This window comes from Trifolium pratense, linkage group LG4 (assembly GCF_020283565.1).
Source record: "Trifolium pratense cultivar HEN17-A07 linkage group LG4, ARS_RC_1.1, whole genome shotgun sequence".
Classification (NCBI taxonomy): Eukaryota; Viridiplantae; Streptophyta; class Magnoliopsida; order Fabales; family Fabaceae; genus Trifolium; species Trifolium pratense.
The window spans coordinates 14,308,445-14,333,239 of NC_060062.1; the positions used below are offsets into that span (position 1 = coordinate 14,308,445).

Below are 24,795 nucleotides of genomic sequence, written 5' to 3' on the forward strand. Positions count from 1 at the left end.
ATTATATTACTTTACGCTTTTCAATTCTTTAAATCAATCAACTATATTTTATAAATATTCACACCATTCATCTATACGATATAAGCTTGATCTATCTCAATAACATATCAACGATTTTTATTTTTTGTAAAATTTAATATGGATGATCTATACGATATAAGCTTTCAATCCAACGGTGGATTTTAAAGAATGTCATGTAATTGGTTTTGTCCAGTCACTTGCCACGTCAGCAAAAATGAAGATTCCAAATCCAAGTGGCACTGAGGGGGTAAACGACAGAATCTTCACTTTACGAGGGAGCAATAAAAAATTACATATTTTGCAAGGGGTAAAACCCTATTTACCCTTTAATTATCGTTTTGGTATTTTAAGAGTAGGATTTATTAATTGTACACTTTGAATTTTGAATCATTAATGGGGAGTTTTAAGTAGTATATTGTATTTATTAATTTTAACTGTCCTTTTTTTTTAATCATTAATGGGAAGTTTTAAGTAGTATTGTATTTATTAATATTTTTACATATAAGTTTTTTTACGTCAACGGTGTACCGATATTTATTCAAATAAATTCAAATAAAATATATCTATCGAAGTGTCTGCCGTATAACAAATAAAAACTAGATAAAAACAAAGAATCAAATAATAAAGGTTAAGGTCCCATTTCTCAAAATAAAAAATAAGTCATAAAAAAGCTGGATCAAACGATATCTAATATCCATAACGAGCAACATAAAAAATATAAAGATAAGGTCCCATTTGCTTTGTGGAAAAAAAAATTGGTTTAATGAGCCAAACTCGAACTGATAAAAGAGTTCGTGTCGAACTCGATCCAAGTTTCGAGCCGAACCAATTCTTATCGACTCAAGCTCAAATAGATTCCACTTGACTCGACTCGACCTAGAGTTGATATTTTATTAGGGAAGAATTTAAACTCTACCATTCATATGGAAATATGCACATATTATTAGTTAGTAGTAGTAAGTACATAGAAACACAAATGGAAATTAAAGAGAATAATATAAGGACTTTATTGATCAGTTCACTACATCAATGTTTCATCCAAGTTTGTGACGAAAATAGAGTACAGGGATGGGAAGGAGAGTGTGGCCTATATGAATGAAGAGGAAACAAGCGAACGATACCATAGTGGAGGATGCCTCCTTGGAGGCATTTTGGGCTTCTCTCCGGCATCACGCTTAGCCTTAGCAGTCTTTCGACTCCCTTGCCAACAATATTTTATATTATTAGTAGCATTCTCCTCGGTGTCAACATCCAAATACTTCTTAGTAACGATTGACCTTTTAATTGCCACAAATTCCTTGCGGCTTGCTTTATATTTGTCGGCCAATTTACTCTCTAATTAAAACATTATCTCATTCATCTAAGTTAACCAAATAAATATCGTTACTTGGATATTTATTTGGCTATCTTAGATGACTGGAATAATATGACAATTAAGGGAGTAAATTAACTGACAAAGAAAAAGAAAGCTATAAAGAACTAATTGCACTTAAGAGGACAATCGATATTAACAAGTTGATGTTGAGACCGAATAGAATGCTTCTGATAAATTAGATTGTTGACTTCAAATAATCTCATGGCGTTTACTTCATCAAGAATTGCGGCACTACATTTTGAATCTGAAATAATCAATAAAAATAAATAAATGAGTGTCAAATATGCATCCCATTCATGATGTTTGTAATATGAACTCAACAATCAAACGGGAGAAACATGAATGGAAACCATAGATACAAGTCTAAAGACAAAAATCTTGATGAATTGAAACAACTGGAAATCATAAAATATGAATCTAAATGAACATATCAATCAATGAGTTAAGAAAACAATAAGGAAATCATAAAAAATATACACCTAAATGCAGAAATCAATCAATGAAATAAATCATAAAATACAAATACAAATACAAATTTAAATGCATTTAAATAACAATGAAGAGAATGGTGCAAGATGGAGATAGTAAGGGGCTGCGGCTAGGTTACAATAGAGGAGAAGAGAAAAAGTTATGTTGGGTTTTAGATCATTCTTTCTCCTCAATTCACCACAATCTTCCATAAGAAAGACACACATATTATATAAGACCCATCTCACCTTTCAATTTACCTACCTCCACTACAAACCTATCTCAGCCGTCCACTACTCCCCTTGATCCGTGCCTTCAACCCCTCAACCAATCAGATTCAGCCTTTCAAAATTCCAGCCACATCAGCTTGGCGCCAGAACCAGCCACATGCTGTTTGACCGGTCTTCCCTCTAGGTGAGCCTTGTATGTCCACTATCCAAACCAAAACCTTGTGAACAAATAATATTTTGTGGGTCCTATTAGGTTTAGATATACCTTATCTTGAAGTAACTTATTCATTTTTTTTTAATTTATTTCAAATGTGCAATTTTAAATAACTCATGTTGGGTTACATAATTTTACACACATATTTATAATTTATTTATATTTGATTTATTGCAATTTTTATTAGCTCTATGAATAAATCACAAGCTTGGATGCAGATATAAGTAACTTAGAATTAAATACCACTTCTAGTGTCTTCAATCTAACAAAGCAAGGAACTATACAATCTCTAGGATATGTCTTTTGAAACTGCATAATTAGAGGGAATTAGATACATTCAAATGAATACTATGAAAGAGAAGATTGTTTATGGAGAAAATTTTGGCTTAAGTGATTAATATCTATAACGAGTAACATCAAACACATAAAGAAGATAAGACCCCATTTTAGCTTAAGTGATTAAAAATCATATAGACTTTTGTCCATTACCAGGATATTGAACGTCCAAACAACATATCCTCCATTTCAAAGGGAGTTCATTCGTCAGCTTACTAAAATTGAGAGAAAGATTAGGGAACACTTTTTGTTTAATGAGTAATTACCATAAGCATTTAGTTGGTAATTACCAAAAATGTGGAAAATTACAACATTTTCCCACTTTGTCAACATATTCTAGGTATCACTTACAATAATATGAAACAAAGCACTTGAATCATGGTTACGGTGAAAGTTCAAGAAACATAAGAAAAGATGATTTGAATTGGGTTTCTAGGAATTAAATTTTTACTCCCAAGAACAAACTCAACACAAAGACAACAATAAATAAAAATCAACACAAATTTTTTATATTGTTTCATCGTTAATTAGACTACTTTAGTCCACTCGAAGATGATTTTCATTATGCCTTAGAGTTTGTGGCGCTTGAAACAAGAAGATGATTTTGTGAAGATATATGCAGAAGCGCTGCTTATAGTATGCTCATTATCCAGAAACAGGAGTACAAAGTCCGTAACTTGCTTGCCCATAATCCGTAGTCAATTGGTCCAGAGCCATATAGTTCAGAGTCCAGAATCACTTTATTCAGAGTCCAAAAATAGTTTTTATTTGCCTTATTTTCTGCACACTTAATATAACGATTAATGTGCTAAATTGTTCTCTTATACTTTATTATCATCAAAACTTAAAGATATACTTACATAACCAAACTTGTTGCAACATATAGGTCCTCTATTGTCGAATACTTTCACATGGTTATAGGTTCTCTTCTATGTATTGTCTCTAACCAAATGTATGAAATAATATTATACATAGAGTTTCATAAACTTAAAATTATTCTTACAACAAAAATCAGATATAGAGAATCAAGTCTCATTTAGTGAAAAAAAACAAAGATAGTCGAGTCTCATTTTATCTATGTGATCCTTAAATTTTCACGGCGACATGTGGTCAAACAATCATCAATTCAATGTTGATATGCTCAAAACAATTGATTTTTTTTTTATAGCTAATATAATTGATCTTTAATGCATTCTTTTATGGTTAAATACTTAATGTCAATATACTTGATTCGACTTCTACTTTTAATATTCTTAATCTTAAAAATTGCAGTTGAATTGGCACAATACATCTTCCACAATTTTCAATTTAATAAATGAAACTCTTAATTCATACACCTTGTAAATGTGCAGCCTTAAAACAAGAGACAAACTCATATTCCATTATGGAAGTGGCAATCAAGTTTGTTTAATGGGTAATTACCAGAATGTTCATTTAGTGGCCAATTATCATTTCTTTATATAAATAAAAGAATAAAGACCAAATTTTGTCCAACAAATTTTCATAAGGTCTCAATTAAGTCTCTATCTCATTGTAATAGATTGACTAATTTGTCCCATAAGTGTAGTTTAAATAGTAGCTACCAGAGACATTATTTGAGTGGTTGGGATTCGAACCCCAGGTTCCACATTTAAATGTTTGAGACTCTAGCCACCAGACTACTTGATCCAAAAAAAAGACTAATTTGTTTCCAATATAAAAATATTGAAATTATATTTTGTTAGAGACCAAAATGGATTGTAAAAAAATGTGAGAACCAAAATGGATCTTTAGTCGAAATAAAAATGTTGAAAAATACAACATTCTCACAATTTCTCTAAAGAATTCAATGTTTAAATTTCCTAAAAGAGTTGATTCCACAACATCAATTGTCAACTTTAATAATGGCATAACCTCATTTACCATCTTGATATTGTTTTCATCAATGTGAATTTTCAAAATCCAAGTCAACGAGTTGATGAAGTCCATGTTTTTTCCAACCAAAGGCTGGCTTAATCATGTTCTTGATCATTGCTTCATGCCACAAAAGTTTAATTATCTTCAAAGCTTCTTCTAAACCATTGGTATTTCCTTCTTTGAAATTCTTTTCAATAACCTTAACCATAGCCTTAGTTACACCAATTTCAACCATGCATGTTTTGTTTCTCTCACTCAATTTAGCAAGTTGATGAATCTTCTCCATTGATGCTAGATAAAAAGAAGAACATGAATTATGTTTGTTTGCTAAGAGAATGAGGCTTTATGAATACTCCCTCCGGTCCTTATTATAAGAAATACTTTGACAAAATTACACAGACCAAGGAAGCTAAATTTTCTCATTAATGATTCTAACATTTTATGTTATATTCCAAAACTAACCTTTGACTAGCATGGGAAATAGACTTCTCTAATTAATGCACTAGCATTATAATGAATTATTTGATTGTATTTAATAAGGGTACAAATGGAATTGTGTCAAAATGTTTCTTATAAAAAGGACCAAATAAAAATTCCAAAGTGTTTCTTATAAAAAGGACCGGAGGGAGTATTAAGGAAGGATTAAGGTGTTATGAGATTATATAGTGTACATTAAGGAAGGTTTAAGGATGGAATGAACAATTTTGACTATCACACAGTGAAGGAATGAAACATATAGTTAAAAATGCATATTCTATGGTCTGAATCTCTTACATGAATGGAAGTAAAGAATGTTTTTGTATATTCTGCGTGAAAACTATTTTTCTTTAATATTATTTTGTTATTAAAAAATGAAATATTTAAAGGACAAAACTTATATGCATTTCCTTAGATGCAGTTTTTCCCGTTCATCTCACAAAAAGATAGTTATTTATATTTTTTAATTAAAAAAAAAAAGAAAATTGTTTTTAAATAAAAATAATTTTCCCCCATGTATCTAGCACAGTAAAAACTGTGTATATGAAACTGTACATAAGTTTGGTTCATATTTAAATTAGTGTGTATAAAAGTAAAAAGGTTAAATAAGTTTTTGTAGCGTATCGAGTCATGTAATTAACAAATTATAGGAATTTTTTTTGTAAAAGTTTAATTTTATTTAAGAATTTGTTAAATTGAATATGAATTTTTAAATTTTTATAACATTTAAATTTTTTTATTTAATTTTACTTTTATTATAAAACAGGTCATGAAATAAAATTTGTGGACTGAAATAATCATGTTTTTATAGGTTTTTTACACAACCGTGCGGTCAGTCATAAAATTTGTGGACTGAAATAAAATTTGTGGATATCCTATCAAACATACTCTACTTAACACCACGAAAAATCAAATACTATACTTAATAATTTCAAGGAATGACGGAACAATTCTAGAAAAGTCATAAAAAGGTGTTAAAAACTTGGTGCAAATTTTTTTCCATACTTTACTGGTCATACATTTTTACTAGTAATATTCCGTATTAAATTTGTTACGTACGTAAGATTTGGGTGAGTGGTCACAAACTTAAGTTTGTAGCAACGACTTGAAATTAATGCAAAATTGTTGTTGATTTTTGACTTTTAGATGCATGAATGAATTTAGTTGCTATATACGTCATGGATATGGATTTTATTTTTATTTTAAAAATTAGTTATTTGTTTACTTCGACGTTTAAAACGTAGTTTATATGATGTTGAATATTGAATCTGAAAAACACTTTGGTTTTATTTCGAATTTGTGAGTAGAGGTGACAAATATTACTAATCTTACTTGATCAGAATAATCATCATGATTTGTACCAAAAAAAAAATCATCATGATCGTCGATCGGTGAACAATCCCGTACATATTATTTTTGAAAGGGGTGTTTGTATCTGCAAGGCATTTTAACGTCTAAGGCAGTATTTGAGTATTGAAGGAGAGGTTAATGGAGTAATAAGTGTTTCAAAAAAAAAAGGATAGTAATAAGAATATAATACATGTCTCATTTCCATTAGAATGGTATATATTGTTGAACCAAAATGGATTCAATAACAATAACCTCTAACTTTTGTGTTTTGATGATAATAATATTAATTGTAAGAACAAATCGACAGTTTAATGTATTTGTTCCTCTAGGTAGCTATTTATTGATCTTCTAGACATGTTAATTCAAGCTCTGGACATTATATCTCGGATACTATAGATGATCATGAAGTCCAAGTCAACAATTAATACACTCCTTCCTTTGTAGTCAAGCCAAAAGATTGATAGTCATCCTCTAGGCCAAAAATTCGAATATATGCCTAAGGACGAGAATTACTGATGACATGAATTTATATGATATTTTTAAGGTATTTTTAGGATTTATTTTATATAATTTAAGTAATTTTAGGTCATCAATTATGAAAAATACCTAAGGTTTTACCTAAAACAAGAGTCAGAAGAAAGGGTCATGTTAACATGTGCATCAAGTGCACATGTTAAGCTACCTAAATGTAGAAATATAGCATTTAATGATACAAAATATTTAATATTGCATAAAAAAGAGCAAAAATTGAAGAAAATCAGCACTGAAGGAATCGTGCCATGATGGGTACATCGTGCCACGACGAGAAAACAATATTTCGAGCAAATCTACCGCTTTTATCGTGCCACAATAGGATGCAATAGCTTATATGATTAATATATTTTCAATTTTTTATGTCTTGTAACAATATAAACTTGAAGAATTTATCTAATTCCTCCAAATTATCTTCCAATAATGTTTTTTTAGATCCCACAAAAATATAAAAAATTTGTATTGTGAAAAACAATAAGCTCCCCAAAAAGCAAAAATAGATGAACAAATAGGCATTAATTAGAAACAATAAGCTCCAATGCCTTTTATTCCTTCCATTTTCTTTCATTCTTTTCAAAGTCCTTCCCTATCTTCTCCCCCCCCCCCAAACAGGCATTAATTAGAAACCAAACATATTTTCAAAGTACCTCCTTTTATAGGAAACCAAACACAGAATAATAGATGAACAAAATCATTAGGCATATAACAAATTAAATGTAGTCCCTAGCCAACTTTACAATCCTACCAAATCGTTAAAATGGAAAGTTACACCCTACAAAACTAATGGACTTCAAAATATATCATTAAAAAATAAAAATGATTAAATACTCTATCTAGTGATTGAAGAATGTGTGTTTTTTTTTCCCTATCAATTGAGAATGTACAAATTAAATGGTAGTCATGAGTCATGACTAGTTAATGATATGCGATACTTTTTTTGCAAGATTATAAATAGTTAGTTATATATATTTGATCACCTTTGGTGCCTAGTTAACAAATACACTTGTATGCAAGGAGAATTATTCCAAGAAGTTGAATGTAACCTAAGTATGTCTCTAGCTTTCACTTTCAAATAAGAAGCACAATCTGCTTGCATTACCATGCAAAGCTTCGAAACCGTTCCAACCCTCAACATCTCTAAAACAATCTCTTTCGAAGTTGAATACTTCGCAATCACTGAAATTACTTGAATGGCTAGATCATCGGTTGCGGCTGAGACCCTCAAAATCCTTTTCGAAATCATCGCTAAACCAGCCGCGTGTCGCAAAAATTGTTCTCTTCCTTCCGCACACGAGCACAAATGTGCCAAAAGGTTGAATACAAGCTCGGTAATGTTCTTCTCGGGTTTTTCAAGCTCGAGTTCAACAAGCTCGGTTACTCCACCTGCTTCCACGATCTTCGTTCGGTTTATACCCAACGGGCACGCGTCTACAAGCACATGTAAAGCCGATTTAATAGCTTGTTTAGAGATTAATCCTCGCTTTCGAATTACTCTCACAATTTCTCTAAAGAATTCAATGTTTAAATTTCCTAAAAGTGTTGAATCAACAACATCAATTGTCAACTTTAATAATGGCATAACTTCATTTACCATGTTGATATTTTTGTTATCCACATGAATTTTCAAAATCCAAGTCAAAGAGTTGATGAAATCCATGTTTTCTCTAATCAAATGCTTGATCTTGTTCTTGATCATTGCTTCATGCCACAAAAGACGAATAATCTTCAAAGCTTCTTCTAAACCATTGGTATTTCCTTCTTTGAAATTCTTTTTAATCACCATAACCATTGCTTTTGTTACACCAACTTCAACCATGCATGTTCTATTTCTCTCACCTTGTTTAGCAAGATCATGAATCTTCTCCATTGATGCTTGATAACAATGAGGAACCTCAAGATTCTTGACAAGCTTTTGAAGATGGATTCTATTGATAGGAGATTTAGGAGATGAAATTTGATCATCACCAACACCTTTGGCTTCATTTGATGAAATCCATGCTTTGATTAGCCTTTGAAGTGTGTGATTTGGAGTCAAATATTCTCTAGCTCTTGGTAGTGATTGGTTTGTAACTGGACAAACACATATCTTGGCCTTCAACAACCATTTTTCGATACTTTCTCGGTCGTATGTTATTCCAGTCACGGTTGTCACCGGTTCTTTCATGATTTGAAATGAAATTGGACACAAAAAAAATGGAGGAGTTTCAATTTCATCCATATTGTATAAAATTATATTATATGGTTTTTCAAAAAAAAAAAAAAAAAAAGGTAATAATATTTGATGAAATAGAAAGAAGGAAAAATGAATTATGTTTAAGAGAATGTGGCTTTATAAATTTCTAAGGATCTTAAGAGATTATATATATAGAGACACATTAGGGAAGGATTATATAAGGAATGAAGGAACAATTCTAGAAAAGTCATAAAGGGTATTTAAGAACTTGGTGGTGCAATATTTTTCCATGATTTTAGTGGTCATAGATGCATTATTATTTCATATTTTGTTATGTATGGTTTTGGGTGGGTGGTCAAAACTTGTAGTTTGTAGCAACGACTTGAACTTAATGCATAATTGTTGATTTTGACTTTTAAATGCTATGTATGAATTTTTCAAGTGTGCATCTTGTGGTTCTTACGTGGCTAACTTTTATTGGTTATTTGTTTACTTCGACGTCTGATTACGGGTTACGGCTGATTTTTTATTGGTTATTTGTTTGATTACGGCTGATTTTTTATTGGTTATTTGTTTGATTACGGCTGATTTTTTTTTTTTCCAGAAAACAACAAATTTGGGCTTAATATTAACCTTCTAATTTTCAGAAGATGAGATCTCATTAATATAATATTCGATCTGGAGATAAATAAAATCTGATAAAAAATTATTTCAACTAAAAATTAAATTTAAATTATTTCAAATGATTCATCTTATAACAAACTTATTAATCACTTGAACATAATATTTTAATCAAACAATATACTTACCAACTACTAGAGCTACGCTCACGGAAACTTATCACAATAGTTTGGTGTACTTGTATTGATATTGTAATTATATTTTTAATATCTCTCTTTTAAGTAATTTTATTTATAGATTGATCAACGAAAATTATATTCAAATATTAAATTGACTATGCAAAACCAGATTGAGAGAGGCTATAATCAAATTATAGGGAGCTGTGGCCAACTAGGTGGAGAAGCTATAATAGAATTTAGGAAGGATTAACTTTTGTTATAGTTTAATTATTAAGATAGGATGCTAAAAATTGGGTATGATTCTTTAATGGCAATTGCTAAATAGTGTTTTCGGGACACTCTTTAAGCCCTTAAATAGTAAGTTTTTTATACACCCTCTGGTCCTATATATAAGGAACACTTTGAAAATTTTTTTAATCTTTTTTATAAGAAACACTCTTTAAATTTATTCTTTATTAAATCGATATTCCCCTATATACCATTGTTAAATTATATAAAATGCAACATATTCCAATGTTATGCATTAATTACACAGACACATTCTCAAGGTTAATTTTGTAATAACACATAATATTTTAGAATTTTTAATAAAAAAAATAAGCCTCCTTGGTATGTGTGTTTTTCTCAATGTGTTCCTTATATATAGGACCGGAGGGAGTATAACTTTTATGAAAATGCGTAAAATCAACGCATTAAAAATTGGAGTGTTTAATTTTTTGAATAAAAAATTTCTTTTAATGAAATGCTTAAAGAGTGCCTTGGGGACACTCGTTAGCAAGACCCTTCTTTATTTTAAGTATTTAGATAAGTTAAATAAACTTAACGTTTTTTGTTCTTAGAAGTAGTGATAATACTACTAAAATTTATAAATCATTTTGAAGTTTAAGATTCAAATCTAGATACAAATGTTCAATTTAACAATATTAGTCCAAAATAAGTTTTTAAAACTTTGACTTGGACCTGTCAGGTGTGAGAGAGTTTTATGTATCACATTGTTATTAGAATTTAATTTATATGCACGGTCAGCGTAAATTATCTTACACATGCGCCCAATAATATATCAACACATCATTTATGGTATTTAAAAACGCATGATGTATCACGTTCATTAAATGATGTGGCAACACATCATTGGATGCATGTCTAAAGAATCTTTACACTGACAGTGCACAACAATTAATCTCTTATTATTATTATTATATTACTATTTCATTGTTTTGGTAGATAATTGTTATGTTATTATTATTATTATTACTATTTAATTATTATTATATTAATTTTTTAAAAATAAATATTTTAAATACTTTTTTTTTGACTAAAAAATATTTTAAATACTTTTATATAAGATATTGTTATAAAACGGTTTTGCTGAGTTTATAAAAAACAAGAAAAACGAATTTTCAAAATTGGCAACGAATTAAATTATTGGCTGAGTCGCGTACTAGGTCGCTTTCTTTAAGACGTTTCGCGGAACTACTCGAAGAAGTGCACTGTAGTATATCGACCGCGAAGTCCCCAGGATAAAACAGCCGTTTATCAAATAAATACCGATGAACTACTGCACTGTAGTATCGGCTAGAATAACACCAAGTATGGTCGAAAGTTTCGAACCACTCTAATTGATATACGAATATCAATTCTACGGTTTACAACCGTTCAAATATTGAAACAACAATAATTTTACGAAGAAAGAAAAAATAGAGAGGAAAGAAAGCAGTTTCTCAGAATGCAGAGAAAAGAAAAAGTGATTTAAAACTGAAGAAAGTGAAGTGTATTTATAGGCAAGTAGGGAGCTGAATTTGCTCAGTCAAAGTTCCAAACGTGGCACAAAAATAGGGACACGCGGGACACTTCATCTTTGACCGTTTAACAGATAAAGATCTGTTCAGACTTGGTCTTAGCACATTTAACATGTGCGAATTAAAAAATTTCTTTTTCTTAGTATTAAAAATTAATATATCACCCAAGCCCGGCCGGTCGGACGGACGGCGGCGGCGGCGCGCGCGTGTGTGATATTCGACATTGTGTGTGGTCTCCCTTTCTTACAAAAGTGGGTACCCCAAGGGCACACCCTTGGATTGCCAACTTGTGATATATAAACACTACCAAGTGGTGTGATTTTTCCAATGTGAGACTCAAAGAGCCTTTTTTCAATTCACACTACACATGGTTCTAACAATTGTGTTTACTTCAATACCAAGTTTCCTCTTATTCCTTCATCATGTTCCAACAGATATGTGGTAAAATTCATCCAAACTATAGTTCTAAGTATGAAATTCATTGTTGCAAAAAATAAAAAAAGATGAAATTCTTTATGTATGCAATGAACACGAGTTTTTATTCTCTAAAATCAAAAAAGTAAAAGTTATTATATGTGGATAATAACTAACAAGTTTAAACTGCTTTTTTTAAGTTTTGCCATGTGTTTTATTGACCCAATTTGGAGGCGTAAACAAGAACAATATCTTTGTTGGTCACTGGGCCAGTTTATTATGCTTCAAAGTGGATTGAATACGTTTCACTTTGAATTCAGTCGGTCACAAATCAGGACAACATTGGCGGTTTTGCCCAACGAATTGGTCACCAAACTCAATAAAACTCTATTAGTATTATATTTTTTCTATAAACAAAAGTTATATGTACTAATATTGTTAATTGATCTCGTGGTGATTGACATTTGATTTGATAGGGATATTGAAGACTATGATTCGATCCCCTACAACTGTACTTTGAAAGAGACTAAAATTATTTAATGGTAAAACTGATCTCAAAACCAAATTAGACAGTCTGGCTAATAGATCAGATATTGGCTGTAAAATAAAAGAAATTATATCATTGTTATTCGAACCAACAAACTGATATTTTCTTTTTCTTATTTTATCATTCCACATGTACTATTAAGAAAGGACCATGAAAAATAGAACATTGTGACAAATAACAACATAAAAGTGATTCACATAGTAATAATTATCTTTGTTCATCTTTGACAATTGTTCGGTCCATCTTCGCCAATTAACTTTTTTGTACTTCATCGGTCTCAAAATTTTGGTCCTATTAACTCTTTTGTCACAAAATTTTAGTTTTTTTTTTATTTTTATTTTTTAAAAGATACAATTAATGATGTTTTACGCTTACAAATAACTACTCCTTTTTAATAAAATGAATTTTCTCTTTCTTAATAAAATAATATTATAACTTTATTCATTTGGCAACCCAAGAAATTCATGTCATGATGGAATCATTGCAATTCTAGTGGTGATTGGAAACTAGGTTGTTTTGGCTATCTTGGTCACACAATAATTATAAATGTTGAACTAGTGGCTATTGATCACGGCTTAAATATGGCTTGGGAGGCTAATTTTGGTTCTCTTATCTATCAATTATATACTCCTAGGCAACATTGTTTCTCTTAGAGGGTGAGCATTCCTTGAGTCACAACCATAGTTTTGATGATAACCCACATATATAATTTTAGGGGAAAATGACAGTAGTTAGAAACCAAACCAAATCTATTCAATAAAATATAGTAGCGGAAGAGTAAAATAGGAAAGACATAGAGCGCGCAAGAAACTGGTAGGATGACAAAAGAATATTATAAACAATTGAGGTAAGTAGGTAACAAACTAGGTAACTATGAATACTCGGTCTTCATAATTTCTGTTTTCGTTAGTTCTCAATTCTCAAAATAAATTTGGTTTATGCAAGTGATATGTGGTAAGTGTAACATAGTTGAAATGCCATTTTTATCATTTCATACATTTTCATTCTAAGTTTGCCTAAAAAGAATAACACACATCAAAATAAAAGAAGCACACCATCAAGAATTTTTCGTTTTGGTACGAAAAAGAAACATTTGGAAATCAACTTCTTTAATACCTTCAATCTTGCAGCCAGGACTTTATTTAGACCATGTTTTATAGAAACTTTCAATCAAAGAAATTGAGCTATATTCCTTAAAATATTTGTTTTGTTTTGTTTATTACCCTTTTTTATGAATACTTCTTTTTAAATATTCTTTTAAATTGTGCTATAGGAAAATTACAAAATCAAGAATTTTTGTGAATAAGACTGAGTAAAACTAGACTCTGATCCTTTAGATAAAGAGTCCCATGCTCGAGCCTTGTGGATGGAAAAATATGGTTGAAAGGGAAAACTCCACTAAAAAGTGGCCAGCTAGGTTTACCGACATAGATTAATCATTGATAAAATCGATGGATACTTCACATCAATAACATAGTTATAGAAAAAGGACATCAAACTACAAATTTAAAACATATATTTTTTTTTTTTTATAATGATGAGGGCCTAAGCCCAAAATTTCAAACATAATTTGTTTTAAAAAAAGGAAAGAATACTCGGAAGTTTCAGAAAACAAAATAGCACAAAAAATTGAGTATTTGCAAATATCACAAACTCTATGTACATGTTTTAAATATCCCTATAGATGCTTGAATCAGATTATTTCCTATGTTGAACAATTCCCCTAGCATACCCCGTGCATCATGATTTCATGTTCTGTAAATTTTTTTGTTAACTAAAGGTTACAGACTTACAGAAAAAGCATAGAATCTATTGATTGTTAAGGATACAATGAATGGAATTAAAAGCTACAATAATTAAAGTAGTACTATAAAAATATTAATCGTCTCCCCATGCTTCGTCTTTTAACTTTTGCCTGTTTACAATGCGATCCCTTCGAGTATCTTCTTGCCTTTTATATTCTCGGGGCCCTGTCCCACGGCTCGGGGAAGGCAGTTTTATCCCCATACTGTTAGCAATCATCCTCTGCGCTGCTGTGGCTGAGGTTTTTGGTCTTTGTTGTGGTGGTTTCAGGTCTGAGTAAACAATGAAACATGAAAACCATGTGAGACAACATTAACCAATCAATGATCATACAGTTAATTGATTCAAAAGTGCAATAAAACCAAAGCTAGGGTGTCTAGGGAGTCTCGAAATACAAGAATTGCCATGTTATCAAGTCTAAACACAAAGTAGTAGTAAGATGAGTTCGAACAAAGAACCAAGCTGTATAGTGAGAGCGACAAAATACTTCCCATCTTTAAGAGACCACACAAAATTCACAAAGTAAGCTATAATCTATGATGAACCAATACACAAATTTTGGTGCCATATCATTCTTGGTATGTATCGATATGTCATTGACACGTGTCGACGAAGTATCAGAGACACTTATTACCAACAAAAAAAAAATCTGATACATAGTCGACGCTCTGCAAAGGCGGTGTCAAACTCAGAAACTAGCAGGGTTGCGTTTGTGTCGCAATCAGAATTTGGGTGTCACAAGAAGATACATGGTGCGTCTAGTAGATGAAGAAAGAAAAGAACTGAGATAAGAGATGCAGTTGATGTGCAACACAATTGCAAAAAATGCTTATCACAACAATTTTGACACTTTAAACAACAAATTAAGCTTTTTCAAGGCCATACTTAGTTTCCTAAGGTAAAGGCATCATAAAGAAACTTCATTTTGAGCAAACCACATATCAGCCTGATATAACAGAAAGATAAAGCAGTATTTTACCATTTGCTTTAATTGAACTGAGAAGTACATCATCTTCATCGAGTATCCTCATACTCATATTAAATGAACATCGACCATTGCTTTGACCCTCAAGTGCTGCATTATAAAATTAATGGTATTGAATAGTCAATATCAAATTAATAGCATCGCGTCATTATAATGTTACTGATATTGGGTCATTATAAAATTGACGGTGTATCTAATATAACATGGCAAAATGCATATTTAGAAATATAACAAGATGAAATATGAGCATACAGAATGGTGATATATATAGAAGCACACACATATCATGTGGTAAACCATTAGATCAATTTAAAGCTAATCCAACCAACCCCATTTCCCAAAAATGGGTAACAGTGTCACATTTTAGGTTTTTGTATGTTGGTGTAGATTGTAGACAAAGTGGTTGGCACAGGTATCCTAATCTACATATAATGGTAATAAAGATAAGCTTTTGCATACTTAAGTTGCACCAAAGCAGCTACCGACGACACAGTCAACATATATTGCAAAGGCAGGAGAGAGTTCTTAATGATGATTGAATCATTAGTACAAATGTTTAGTCAAATTGTTACAGTTAGACTTAGGACTGGTCATGGTTTAGTTTAAAGAGGAAACCAAACTGAACCAAAATGAACTGCTAAATCAGTTCTAATGAACTGAACTAAACTGGTAGACTTTTTTAAGAACAACTCAGACTGAGTTTTCTGAGTTTAAAGTTCAGTGGATCGGCAGCAAACCGTGAACTCCCACTGCAAGTCGATAATACAATATTAACTGCCAGCACTACCAAATAATTGGTTCAATGAAGAAAAGTTAGTTCTTCAGTTCTTGCATGTTGTGCATTTTCACCGTCAAATTAGCAGTACGACTTATGTATTGACTTGAAAATATTTACAATTTATAGTTCTTATCCTTTAGTACTTTTATAGTTTATTATGCAGAATAAGAAACGAGCATAAAAAATGTATGTAGGCTTTTTTTCTTAAGGGCACTTGTATGTAGGCTTTTTTATTAGGGGCAGTTGTATGTAGGCTGTCGTGTGTCAAAATAGGAAAAAGAAATTAAAGCTAATTATATTTCTCTTTTACAATAAAGGTAATTATAATTTTCGAAATATGTACATAATTGATTTTGTATGAGTAAAGACATTAAGGTGGGAATCGTAACATTTATAGAACTAAAAATCACAAGTGTGTTATTCTCTCGAGCAAAACACATGAAATAAGTTCAGTTATTGTAGATCACCGAATTGAACTTCTAAAAGAGTACAGTAACCAAACCATAAAAGAATGACACTTCAGTTTTCTAGCTTCTGTTAATGGTTCAATTTTTTTAAGTCGGGTTCAGTGAAGTTTACAGTTTGGATTTGGTTATTTTATGAACCATGGACAGGCCTAGTTAGACTGACGCAAATATGGCATATATACCATCTACAAAATGGTTTACGCTACATGCTTTAGACTTAGAGGACGATGTTCAAGAGAGAACTAAAGTGGAAGATCCACATAAACAAGTTCAAGTAGACAAGTACTAGTTTTCATAGATACATACTGCAAGCATGCAATATCATGTTTATCATGCCAAAAAGTATCAACTTTAGAGGCATGCAACCATAACTCGCCATCATACATATACAAATAAACATTGATGCTGTAAAAATCATGATATTACAAAATTAATAAAGTAGGTGATTTTGTAATTACCCTCTGCAGGAGTTCGGAACACTGCAAGTGCAACTGTATCATTGACCCAACGAATCACGAAATCACAATTTTTTATGTCCTCAAAAATCTTCTCCAGGTCTGTTGTTCTAGTACTTGGTGAAAAGTGAGACAACACAAGAACATGACCGGTCCCATATTTTGCTGAAATGATTAAAAATTAATTGTAATCCATGTATTTTTAGCAGAATACATTATGCAGACAAAACCTAACATAAAGGATATATCACCATTTGAATGCATATAAACACTGGAACATGAAAATTATGATCAGGGGTATTTAAAGAAATCATGAGAAACTAATCATTCCATTTGCAAAAGAACTTGGGTAATACAAAACCAAAAAACTATTGAGCGTACAAAAAATACAAAACTAGATTAGTAGATTTTACTGAAAGATTGAAACGCGACAAGATTTACTTACAGTTTGGTGTATCTTTTTTATCTTCTGAACCACATTGAGTTTCTTCCTCCTCAACATCATCAATAATCGAGCCATCGAGTATCTGATCACTATAAAGTTTATCTTTATCATAAGAGAATGTTCCTCTTCCACGTCGCTTAGGGGTTTGACTTTTGGACGTGTCCACCAATTTAATATTTGACACTCCAGTTAAAACGTCTGAGGACACTGGGGACAGTAACTTGTCAGGTTCAAGATCAGCCATTGCTTCCCAATCTGTAATATTTCACAATATCATTCACTTGCATGATATCAAAATCTTAAATCATTTACGTGGTTAGGTCAACATGCCTAATACATGAACGACAAAAAAACAAATCCACTATCGAAATTAGGCTACAACAAATCTAATACACTCACATCACTGTCACTATACACCAAATCTAATACATCAATTTCATTCCGTTAAAGCGAATATGTCCCAAAAAGCAACCATGCCTCATCCATGAAATACAAGAATACAAATCCACAAAAAAAATGAGACTATAACATAATGTATGGGCGACCTCTCAATATCCTAAAATGATACAACTATCACACTTGTCTCGACTAAACCCTGCAAGCGATAGACCTTCAAAACCCTCCCACATATCTGTTACGATATAGGTATAAGGAGGAGTTTGTTAGGGAAGTTATTAGTTAATGGATTTGTTATAGGATTATAAATAGGACGTTACTGAGAACAATTATTGAGTATTTGTAAAGTTTACTGAATAGAGTAGTGACTCTATTGTAAAAGGGTTTCGTTGGAGGCGAATTCTCTCTCCTATTCTTCCTGTTTCCTTAAAAAATGTGTGTATTCTACTACTCAACACAAATTCTGAGTTCCTAACTTCAATGTCTTTTCTTTATCTAAAGAACATACAACAAATCACCTAATAGCTTCACACGAATAAGTCTTCTTTTTCTTTTTGGATAAAAAGAGGGCCAAGGTCCAAGTCTTCTTTTCTTTCATGAGGTAAGTAAAGTCTGGCCAAGAATTGTTCCCACCAGAAAACTAACTCGGGTTTTCATGAACGATTCGCCCTAGGCTGAACTCATTAACCAACCACTTGAGCCTAATGTCTTGATTTTTTTTTCTTTCTTTATTTAACAAAACCTTAAAAGTACTACAATACAGAACATTAAAAATCCTTAATAAATTTCTAAAATACTGCAAATACTCCATCCTTAAATATCTCTTTTGTTTATAATTCTAGCAATTACATTGACTAAAGAAAAACATATAAAAACAAAAATAACTAATTTAAGATACAGTTTTGCAATTTCGATACATAATAACAAAACTTCACATGATGTTTTGTTTACACGAAAGATAACATACCATCATCATCATCATCAGCGACAGAAGAAGAACCATTTCCAATAAAAGAATCTTGTGAAGCAGGATTAGTCGGTGATATAACTGGCGCGTCACTGTAAAAAACAAAAAAACAAAAAACGCCGAAATTGAAAACATGGATGAAAGAAACGAAACGAAACAAAAAGAAAAAGAGAAGAGGCGAAATCTTCCTACAGTATGGTGGCGGCGTGTTCATTGGTTTCGGTCCGATTCAGTGTTTTCTCCATTGGTTTCGATCGCACAATTTTCAGCAGTCAACACACTCTCACTTTGAACCAGAATGGAAGTAAACTCGTCTAATTTTCTATTTAGGCCTAGGCAATATTTTATGAATTGGATATTCTATATTTTTATAAGTTATTTTATTATAAACTATTGCGAAAAAAGAATTAGGGAAATAAAGTAAAGAAGTAGTAGAAAATAAGAAGAAGTTAGGTCAAACACAATTTTTTACTTAGAAGAAAAAAAATAGAAAATAAGTAGGGCCAATAATACGTAAAAATTGCATAAGTTATTTTATGTTGTTTTATAAATTCACACCGGTGAATATTATATTTTTATAAGTTATTTTATCATAAACTACCTTGATAAACTTATAATAATACGTAAAAAATTGCATAAATTATTTGCATAAGCTCGAAAATAAATTAATCAAAACGGATCCTTATAATGCTTCCTTCTCGCTATTTAAAATAGGGTAAAAATTTTGAGAAAAAATATAGGGTAAATTTTTTTTTTGACAGTAATATAGGGTAAAATTTGGTCGCTATAAATATTTTTTTTCTCTATGGACAAAATTGCATGTTTTTATTGCTAAATTTTTTTCTATTTTCTATTTTATTTTTATTTTTATTTTCTAATAACTAATTTATGTTTAGTTTTAAGGTGAAACATATTTTATCGTTGATAATTTAAGAGTACACATAAGACCTTTCAACTTTTATTTCATACGAATATAATTTGTTCTCATTGATTATTGAATAAATACCCTTAAATAATCAATCAATAGTGTAGAAAACACTTTATTTCTTGACAGAAAAAAAAAAACTTATTTTAATGTCAATGTTATAACTTTTTTTTTTTTCAAAAAAAAAAAAAAATGTTATAACTTTTTTATGTTTAAAATGTGTTTATATTATGTATATATATATTATGTTAGACCTATGTAAATTCATGTCATGTTAAAAAAATGTCAAGATTTTATCCATTATGGACTAAAAATTAAATACAAATTTTTGTCGAGATAAAAACATGTGGTTTTCGTCCTTGTAAAATTAGCAAATTTCAATTGAAGTATTTATAAACATCTAATTACGGTCACTAAAGTATCTTCTACGTAATCGACTATACTTTAAATTTCTCACCAAAGTATCTTCTGACTAACAAAATATTCTAGATTTTCTACCAAATTATCTCATTCCTAACTCGCTCCATTTTTTTAAGAGTCTTTTTAGAATAGTAAGATTAATTAATTAACGGTGTATTTTTGCACCTTTTTTTTATTATACTTTTTTTTTGTCAAGTAGCCTAGTGGCTAGATTATGCCCTAATTTTAGTCCACTAAAAAATTTCTATTATTTTGCACATATTTCCCCTCTCCAATAAATTTAATATATAATGTACAAAATACAAAAGAAAATAATTTGAATTTTAATATGTTATGTACCAAAAAAAAATTTAAAATAAAATTTAGTTTTCCAAATATATAGCATTACTTAGTTTTATTGAAAAAGATAAGAATAGTTGACATTTGACAATGAGTATAATTAATTGACAAATCGTACCCTTAAAATATCTAAACGAAAATTAAATAGAAACATTAAATCTGATATCAAAAAACACTTAAAAACAACTTGGAGGGTATATGGCATGTTAGTTTCTGCGGCACACTTGTCCTAAATGCATGTTTACATAAAAACAGTTATTTTTGGCTTATACTTTTCCACATAAATTCGTTGACTCAAGAGTAAGTCTTTATACTTACTTTAAATATTAGCCTTTGATCTTAAATTTATTTAATAACTCTTACTGTTGGGAGTTCTATCTCTCCCATTCTCTATCATATCCCATCTTTTTTCTATTTCCTTTCTGTGAATTCAATTGGTGAATAAAATTGATTAGGGTTTCGTTGAGCCTCCATTAGAATGTTTCATTACTATATCTCTAATTTCAATATATTGACATGAAAATGCAAAAATTTTGTTATAAAATCATACAGTGAGGACGATGTGCACAAAAGCATTAAATATAATGTGTAGTCATCGACACCTCATGGAAACAAGAAGCTTCAGAGTGCTTATGAAGACATGTCCTATCTTCCTTTTTTTCAAAGCGGCAGGTAGAGATTTTGCTGCTCGTGTTTTGACGGCGGCAGGTGTTTAGAGCACAAAGAACAAGAATACTAAGAAATTCCCACCCCTAAGAAATTCCTTAAGTATGAATAATTACTCTTTGAGTCAACATATCATCTCTTTCAAGAAGGGTAAAATATGTTTTCTGTTTCTACTTTTATATTGAGTTTTGGATTTTGTCCATGTACTTTTTTTTTTTGGTACATTGGCTAAAAAGAAAAAAGACAAAAAGAAAACTAAGCTCTAGGGTGTAGTACCCTTAAAGCATCAGACAGAAGAATGCTCTTTAAAGCTTCAGGAGGGGACTCCCAAATTTTTATCTTGGTATCATTCGCCGAACCCAACTTAGCAAGCCAATCAGCACTGAAGTTTCGTTCCCTGAGAGAATGAGATAAAGTAATGTCCCAATTCAACTTCAACATATCCTGGATGTTAGTAATAACAACAGCGTAGCAATGATAGATGCTATGTCCCTTCAAAATAAGATCCAAGACTGTTTGGGAATCCGAATAACACAAGATGCTCGAAAAACCCAAGTCTCTCGCAATCTTCAAGCCATGGTAAATTGCCATAAGTTCCGCAAAAGTATTGTCTTTTAAGCCCAAGTAGCCACTGAAACCAATGATCCAGCTACCATCGCTTCTACGGATTAAACCTCCAAAACCGGTTCTGCCCGAGGTGCCCAAACAACTACCATCCACATTTAAAACATATCCCTCCTGTCGAGAAGGATGCCATGAAATCCATCTCATGGAATCATTAGTCTGAATTGAACCAGGAAAGCAAGAATGAATAATATCAGCAAGTTTGTGCACTTCCAACACAATTTTGTACAAACTGATGTTTTCTTTACCAACACAGACAATATTCCTCACTCTCCAATTCCACCACAACGCTGCTACAAATAACTGAGCACCTGAACCTTTCACATTGTTATTCAGCCAAAGATCAAGATTCATTTGACTATAGAATTCACCATTTCGAAAGCCAATAGCATCCCAAATACGAGCAGCATCTGGACAATCTCTAAGGCAATGCAGAGTAGTTTCTACACTTGCTAAACATCTGGAACAAATATTACTTTGGGCAAGATGTCGATGATGCAACATATCAAGAGTTGGAATGGTATTATGACAAATACACCATATAAAAAATTTAATTTTTTCCGGTGCTCGAAGATTCCAAATCCATTTCCAAGACTTATTGTTAGGATTTTCTTGCTTCTTTTTCAACAACCAGCTATAACCAGAAGATGCAGTATAAACACCATCCAGACTACCATTCCAAGTAAAACAATCGGGTACACCAACGTTCAACATAGGATGAAAATTTGAGATGAGATTCTTTATGTCAATCGTCAAAGGAGTGTAAAGCTGATTTAAGTGCCAAGAATCATTAAAAAATACATCCTTAAGGCGTAACTGACTATCCTGAATTGCCACATAATCTAATGATTTGCAGAGAGGATCCTTAGAAATCCAAGGAGTGTACCAAAAAGATGAGTTTCCATCACCAATCCTGTAATAAAACCCGTCAAGGAGGGCTAATTTAGCCTTAGAAATTGAATTCCAAATAGGGGAGCCAAATTTCCTTTTGCTATTGAGAAGAGGCCTATTGTGTAGATACTTGTCTTGAAGCATGTGCACCCAAGGCTTATCAGATTGTTGTTGCAACCCCCAAACCAATTTACCCAACATTGCTGTGTTTGCTTCTCTTGCAAGACGTACACCAAGGCCGCCATCTTCCTTAGATTTAGTGACCACATTCCACCCAACTAAATGAATCCCTTTGTTGGAGTTGCCCTTCCATATGAATTTTCTAGTCATCATGTCAATTTGAGAGCAAATAGATGAAGGGAGCCAACTAATTTGCATATAGTAAGTAGGAATCGAATTCATCACCGACTTCGCTAATGTGACCCGACCAGGCTTAGAGAGCAGCTTATTTTTCCAAGAAGCCAACCTACTATTTAATTTATCGATGATAAAGGCAAAGTCAGCTTTCTTGACTCTTCCGGTAACCATAGGGAAACCAAGATAATTACCTAAAGAATTTGTACTGCGGATGGAGGAGAGAATAGTTATCTTGTCCCTTTTGCTGCGGGGCACACCTTTGGAAAAAAGAACTCTAGACTTTACACAATTAATCTTCAGCCCAGAAGCAATGCTGAAGCTATTAAATAAATTGGCGATGGTTCTCCCTTGAGCACAAGTGGCTTTTGAAAAAAGAAGGACATCATCTGCAAAAAATAAATGAGAAAATCTAGGTCCATTCTTAGAAATCTGAACGGGGCTCCAAGAATTCTTCTGCACAGCTTCAGAGATAGCAAGAGAAAGCTTCTCCATACAAATCACAAAAAGATAAGGGGAGAGAGGATCCCCTTGTCTCAAGCCTCTAGTCGGAGTGAAATTCGGTAGTCTTTTCCCATTCCAAATCAAGGATAAAGATGAAGAGCTCACACAATGCATAATAAGTTTGATAATTATCGGAGGAAAGCCAAAGTCTAGCAAGCAAGATCTCAAATAGTTCCAATTCACATTATCATAAGCTTTCTCAAGGTCAATTTTGAAGGCAACATCCCCTTTCTTCGATTTAGATTTATTCATATGATGAATAATTTCTTGGAGAATAATTGCATTGTCACAAGTTCCCCTACCAGGAAGAAAGCTGCTCTGAAAAGGGCCAATGATACTATCAAGCATAGGTCTCAATCTATTCACGAGGACCTTAGTAATGAGTTTATATAAAGTATTACAAAGGCTAATGGGTCTGAAGTCCTTGAAGTGCTTAGGACAATCAATTTTTGGAATTAAACAAATAAGAGTCTCTGCTAATGAGGGATTAAAATAACCTGTGTTAAAAGCTTGACTAACAAGGTTATAAATGTCCTCACCAATAATATGCCAATAACGACGGAAGAAGACCCCTTGGAACCCATCCGGACCGGGAGCCTTGAGCGGATGCATTTGATTGAGAGCTGCAAGGACTTCTTCTTTAGAGATTTGTTGAAGTAAGGTCGAGGCTTGATCTTCATTCAGCTTGGGAACATGATCAATATCAAACACAATAGTTTGATTGTTAGATATAGGAGCAAACAAGTTCTTGAAATAATTATTGGCCTCCTCCTGCAGAATAATATCATCTGTGCACCAAGCACCACAAGGTAAAGTCAGACCATGAATTTTATTTCTTTTCCTTCTAATGATCGTTTGAGCATGGAAAAATTTAGTGTTTTTATCCCCAAATTTAACCCATTTTTCTCTCGACTTTTGGTACCACAATAATTCCTCTTGATACAAAACCTTGTCTAGCTCTTCCTGAAGTTGATGCTCAAGCATAATAAGTCTGGCTGAATCCACCCTCTCCATGGATCTTTGAATACCCCTTAGTCTATTCTCCAAATTACGCTTTCTTTGAAAGATGTTACCAAAGACTTCTTTGTTAAAAATAATGGAATCTTCTTTAATAGCATTAAGGGCAGCCACCGGAGCTCCCCTCT

At 31.8% G+C, this 24,795-nt stretch overlaps 2 protein-coding genes and 1 long non-coding RNA gene across 5 annotated transcripts; all 3 read right to left on the reverse strand.

Moving 5' to 3' along the window:
* Positions 1-1,004: 1,004 nt before the first annotated feature.
* LOC123923250 lies at positions 1,005-2,059 on the reverse strand. The gene is made up of 2 exons (XR_006814333.1): positions 2,004-2,059; positions 1,005-1,640 (listed from the first exon to the last, which is right to left on the reverse strand). It is a non-coding gene; the product is annotated as an uncharacterized LOC123923250 (long non-coding RNA).
* A 5,719-nt stretch (positions 2,060-7,778) lies between these two features.
* Positions 7,779-9,260, reverse strand: LOC123923431 (E3 ubiquitin-protein ligase PUB23-like). The gene has a single exon (XM_045976120.1). It carries the CDS (start codon positions 9,114-9,116, stop codon positions 7,872-7,874), a length of 1,245 nt encoding a protein of 414 aa, XP_045832076.1. The 5' UTR covers positions 9,117-9,260; the 3' UTR covers positions 7,779-7,871.
* A 4,988-nt stretch (positions 9,261-14,248) lies between these two features.
* On the reverse strand, positions 14,249-19,284 carry LOC123881732 (coiled-coil domain-containing protein R3HCC1L). 3 transcript variants are annotated; one of them, XM_045930463.1, is made up of 6 exons: positions 19,120-19,284; positions 18,928-19,019; positions 17,565-17,819; positions 17,123-17,284; positions 15,414-15,509; positions 14,249-14,706 (listed from the first exon to the last, which is right to left on the reverse strand). In XM_045930463.1, the coding sequence occupies exons 1-6, from the start codon at positions 19,170-19,172 to the stop codon at positions 14,510-14,512; spliced, it is 855 nt and encodes a 284-aa protein (XP_045786419.1). In that variant the 5' UTR covers positions 19,173-19,284; the 3' UTR covers positions 14,249-14,509. The 3 variants fall into 3 exon arrangements, with proteins under 3 accessions (XP_045786419.1, XP_045786421.1, XP_045786420.1); XM_045930465.1 differs by having other exon boundaries at positions 18,934-19,019; positions 19,120-19,258; XM_045930464.1 differs by having other exon boundaries at positions 18,931-19,019; positions 19,120-19,258.
* Positions 19,285-24,795: the final 5,511 nt, after the last annotated feature.